This window comes from Saccostrea cucullata, unplaced genomic scaffold, assembly GCF_032062105.1.
Source record: "Saccostrea cucullata isolate Sc308-1 unplaced genomic scaffold, CSIRO_AGI_Scuc_v1 ctg12121, whole genome shotgun sequence".
Lineage (NCBI taxonomy): Eukaryota > Metazoa > Mollusca > Bivalvia > Ostreida > Ostreidae > Saccostrea > Saccostrea cuccullata.
Window position 1 is genome coordinate 11564 of NW_026922170.1, and position 4910 is coordinate 16473.

A 4910-nucleotide genomic window follows, 5' to 3' on the forward strand; every position below is an offset into this window, starting at 1 on the left:
TCAATCTTCTGACTGCAGAGACATGTTTATCTATAACACGATCAAGTCATCATAGCGTCAGCACTGATCTCTACTGTCCATGAAGTCACAGGGGACAGATAGTAGCCAGAGCTGATCGCCTATAGCTAGTGTTCCATGAGCGTATATGATTGGCAGTGATTAATAACAATGACACTGTGAGCTGGGGCCAGGAAGACATTAAGGTCTCAAAGTCTTTATCTTTAAAGTAGAAAATGATGCAGGAATTAAGGTTACTAGACAAATCCCTATCATATAATCAATTCTTCAGTTTTAAGAAATACACAATAGTACTACAATATAATACAAATTGAGACTCAGAATGAAAATAGGTTCATGTAAATTAAAGAATACATTAATAAAACCCATGAAATATTCTTTGACAGCTGCATGCACTATGGAAAAAGAGAAATAAATTAAACTTTTAAAAATTTGATGACTTAATTGATATTATCATACATGTATATAAAATGTTCATTGGAGGAGTATGGGGCTTAAGACCTATATATTATTATAATTTACATTTCCAATTGTCACTTAGTTTTTAAATTAGTGTTACATGCAAGATATAAAGGAGAATGATTTTTCTCAGACATAATTTGCAAATCAGAGTTATTACTGTAGACGTGTAACATTTGGTGGTGTATTCTTTTTAGCTCTTTTGGCGGAAAGAAACATCCGCTAATTTAAGTACAACGCTAAATGTCTTAAACATAAAACATTAAAATGCGCTAAATCATACCTAATACTTATGGAAATATCAACTTCCGCCAAATATAGTACAATCTAAATATAAAACATATAGAGTATTTCATTAAAATAGTATGAGAAAGATAGAAAGTGTCAATTTTGCAATATTCTTAATAGAGTATGAAATGCTTTCATAATTCATGGGCAATTTAAAGTTCAAAACTTTAATTTAAGTTTTGCAATTTTTTTATGTCGATTTTTCCAGTCTATCTAATTTTTAGATGAGACATCAAAACTTGTTATTATGTACACATTGTTTCGATTATTCTAACTTTGCCTGAATCACATCTTTGATAATACGACATGCCGCTGTACTGAATGTGAGATTTTTCCTACAGAAGATGACACCCAAGAAACTTGTTGAGGCTGTTTTACTGTGACTGATGAAGAAATGCTATGAACCTTTGGAGACAAAGGAATTGGAATCGTCTCTATTATGAGGGAAAGATCGATGTAGCCGAGAAAGAAACATGGTTGACTTTCATTACAACTTTGGTTTAATTTCGAGGTAGAAAAGAAAAATACATACTGTGGGTATTAACCTGTTAACCAAGACATTGTACCTAGTTTATATCATGCTTTAAGAAAGCCTTAATTCAAAAAGTACTTTATAAAATGACAAACTGATTTTTCATATATATTTTGTAGAGTGTGTAGAGATAAAAAATGTTTCTTTGAATATGTACTGCATTTCATATTAAAGAGAGAAATGTTTCCCAAATTCTTCATAAAAACTAATATAATATCACAAAACACATGATAATGTTAGAGAGGAACATTCCTTTAAAGTTATTTTAAGTGGGCTTTGCAATGTATCAACAGATATCCATTACAAGACAGAGGAACGTTCCTCAAATACACGGGTTGCAAGCTTCATGAAGTATAAGTTATAAACAGAAATACAACCATTTGTGAGAGGAACGTTCCTCAAATGCCTGATTTAATATGAATAAGGTATCAACATATACAAATCTGAGAGAGGAACGTTCCTCATACATGTAAGTATCCTGTGTGAACAATGTTAAATTTTAGTGAGGAACGTTCCTCAAATGCCTAATATTTGAAAATTCCTGAGACAACCATTTGTGAGAGGAACGTTCCTCAAATGCCTGATATTTGACAATCCTTGAGATGCCTACAGTAATAATTAAATTCGAGCGAGGAACGTTCCTCAAATGCCTGATGTTTGACCATTCATGAGATGTCTTCAGAAAAAGTGAATTTGAGAGAGGAACGTTCCTCAAATGTCTCATGTGTTAAGATTCTTAAAGTATTTAAAAATACACGCTGTGTGTGCACATGTAAGAGAGGAACGTTACTCAAATGTCTGGTGATAATAAATTCATCTTAGTTTAGAGAGAGGAACGTTCCTCAAATGTCTGATCATAACAATTGCATCTGAAGTTCAGAGAGATGAACGTTCCTCAAATGTCTGGTCATAACAAATGCATCTGAAGTTCAGAGAGAGAGAGAGAGAGAGAGGAACGTTCCTCAAATGTTTGGTGATAACAAATGCACCAAAAGTGTAGAAAGAGGAACGTTCCTCAAATCTCTGGTCATAACAAATGCATCTGGAGAGTAGAAAGAGGAACGTTCCTCAAATACTTAAAAAATCTTCAAAAAGGGAACTTGTGGAGACACATATAAGGATTTTAAGACCAAAATGACTTCAGATTGTAAACCTTGGGTGAAAAAAAGGGAATTTTGATTTTCCCTTTTTGTTTTGGATTGTGTTATGAGTAAATAAATATAAGGATGATATGAGTTGATTTTTCTACCCTTTTGAAAAAAAATTATAGAGAAAAAGTTTCAGTTCGGTTTTAGCATGCGGAAACCATATGGAATCGAAATCAATAGTAAAAAGATCATATGCATATGAGTTGATTTTTCTACCCTTTTGAAAAAAAAAAATTAGAAAAAGTTTCAGTACGGTTTCAGCATGCGGAAACCATATGGAATCGAAATTAATAGTTTCCGGAAACTGAAACCTACTGAAACTAAAACGTATCGTTAAATTGACGTTTCATTAAATTTTACATTGGTTTCCGTTTTGCGGAAACTATTAGGAAACAAACCTAATGGTTTCAGTATACGGAAACCCTACTGAAACTTGCTGAAACTATTATATAGTGTCCGCATTGCGGAAACCATACAGGAAACTTCAACGCCAAGTTTCAGCAAGGTTTCCGCATAGTTTCAGTTTTGCGGAAACTAGACTTTTCATCCAGTGGTACGTACATGTCCATATTTTTTTTCGCTGAAAAGAAATTTTTCCAAGTGCCTGTTCACGAAACTATAATTTCAAACAATAATATACAAAACTAAGAAATTTTAATCAATTTCTAATTCTGTTAAGGTGGTGCCCAGCAGAGAGTAAGAGCTAATCTTTACGGGGCCTTGCTGTATTATCTACAAATCGCTCAGAAACCCAAGTCACTGACTTACATTGATACATAGGTATGTCTAAGTTAAAATCTCATGTGTCTTGTTTAAGAACATAATTCAAAGTAAGATGTCAAAGCCTGAGTGTCAACAAAACTCCACAGAGTTTGCTCTTACTTTGTGGCATACATAGATCAACATAAAATTGTATGTATTTAGAATACAGTCATGCTCTTCAAGTGTTATATTATATCAGAAATAAAAACCTAAACTACCATGACAAAGGTTTATAACGATGTTACCTTTTCCTGACAGAGGCAGGAGGTGACGGGGTTGGGAAGAGGATTTTGGCCGACGCCCACTCTGAGTATGAACAGCTGAGTTGGGAAATTGTGGCTACCATTCTGTCGTAGGCAACAACTTTATGGACATGGTGTGTCACGATGCATGTGATGATCAGGATGTAGGAAGGGTAAGGAGTGAATCTTCATATCCTCGTGTATTTTTAGTTCCACTAGCTGGTTTCATTTTGAACAGGTTCCAGCAGGGCATGACCTATATTAATGTTGTCTGTTGTAGATGCTGGCTCTATCAGTACTGGACACCATTCTGTCTATGGACAAGTTCCAGCAATGGATGACCTTTCTGTCCTCTAAAGGTTACCTCCAACACCTGGTGGACAGCCTTCTCCATGACGACCAGCCGCTACAGACCCTTGTGTCCCCCACCCCCCAACTCAGAGTGCTGTACATCTATCTGTCCAAACTTGTACGTCTTCCATTACTACCTTATTCTACCCCCACATTTGTCATCATGCATCTAATGAAACATTTATCTGTAACACATTCAAAAATTATGATTTAGCTGTAGTCCATTGATTTTCTATATTGATATTAAATTTAAGGGCTCTGACATATAAATAAAAATTCACTGTGTGTCACAGAGTTTTTTGACTTACATGTAAATGGATAAATACAATGACTGTGTTACAGAGTTTGTTGACTCGGGTGGCAGAGTCAGTCGTGGGGGCCCACACCTTGTTACAGTGTGGAGTCATGCAGAGACTGGCTGGATGTGTCTTCTTTGACCTTCTACCTGACTTTGACAGGTGGGTGTGTCAGCTATAGGGTCTTGTGAATGTCTATAGAAATCAAACATTGTCAAAGTACGTATGAAAATGTACAAAATTATCAATAGCAGTTTAGGATTTACAGTTTGGAAGTTTGTAAATATACTGAATGAGGATTAAAAGTTTTGTAAGTATTGCCCGAGCAAACATACTTGCATTGATTATCGACCATATTGTACGTTTTACAGAGATAAAGCCGGTGTAGATACAGAGGAGGATTTCCTGCCCAGCCCCATGGCCCGCTATCGTCAACTTCTCTTTGCAGCCCTCAAATTCTGTCTGCCCATGCTAACTTCACTGGGCATAGAAAACCAGATCTGTGGCAATCTGAAGTGAATATCTACTACAGATATATTTGTTTAACCCCCTTCCCCACAGTCACACATTTTAATGTATATACAGTCAATTCTCGAATTATCGTCATTCAATTCATCGCCATTTTCGCAATACCGCCATGATTTCCCAAGAACGTTTTAATTTCCTGCTATATAAAATTCTCTTTATAACGCCAAATTCGCATACCGCCATCCGCCACACTGTTTTTCGAAACAAACGTCCCTTTTTAAGTGTCGATTATCTCGATAATACCGCCACAGGTGCATGTGGTCAGTGAAGCGCGGCTAATTGGGTT

The 4910-nt window shown here is 35.6% G+C and overlaps 1 protein-coding gene across 1 annotated transcript; it reads left to right on the top strand.

Annotated features, from left to right (window-relative positions):
* Positions 1-3133: 3133 nt before the first annotated feature.
* On the top strand, positions 3134-4615 carry LOC134261316 (nuclear pore complex protein Nup205-like). The gene is made up of 5 exons (XM_062743755.1): positions 3134-3225; positions 3468-3622; positions 3730-3918; positions 4143-4258; positions 4468-4615. The coding sequence occupies exons 2-5, from the start codon at positions 3575-3577 to the stop codon at positions 4613-4615; spliced, it is 501 nt and encodes a 166-aa protein (XP_062599739.1). The 5' UTR covers positions 3134-3225; positions 3468-3574.
* The last annotated feature ends 295 nt before the right edge of the window (positions 4616-4910 follow it).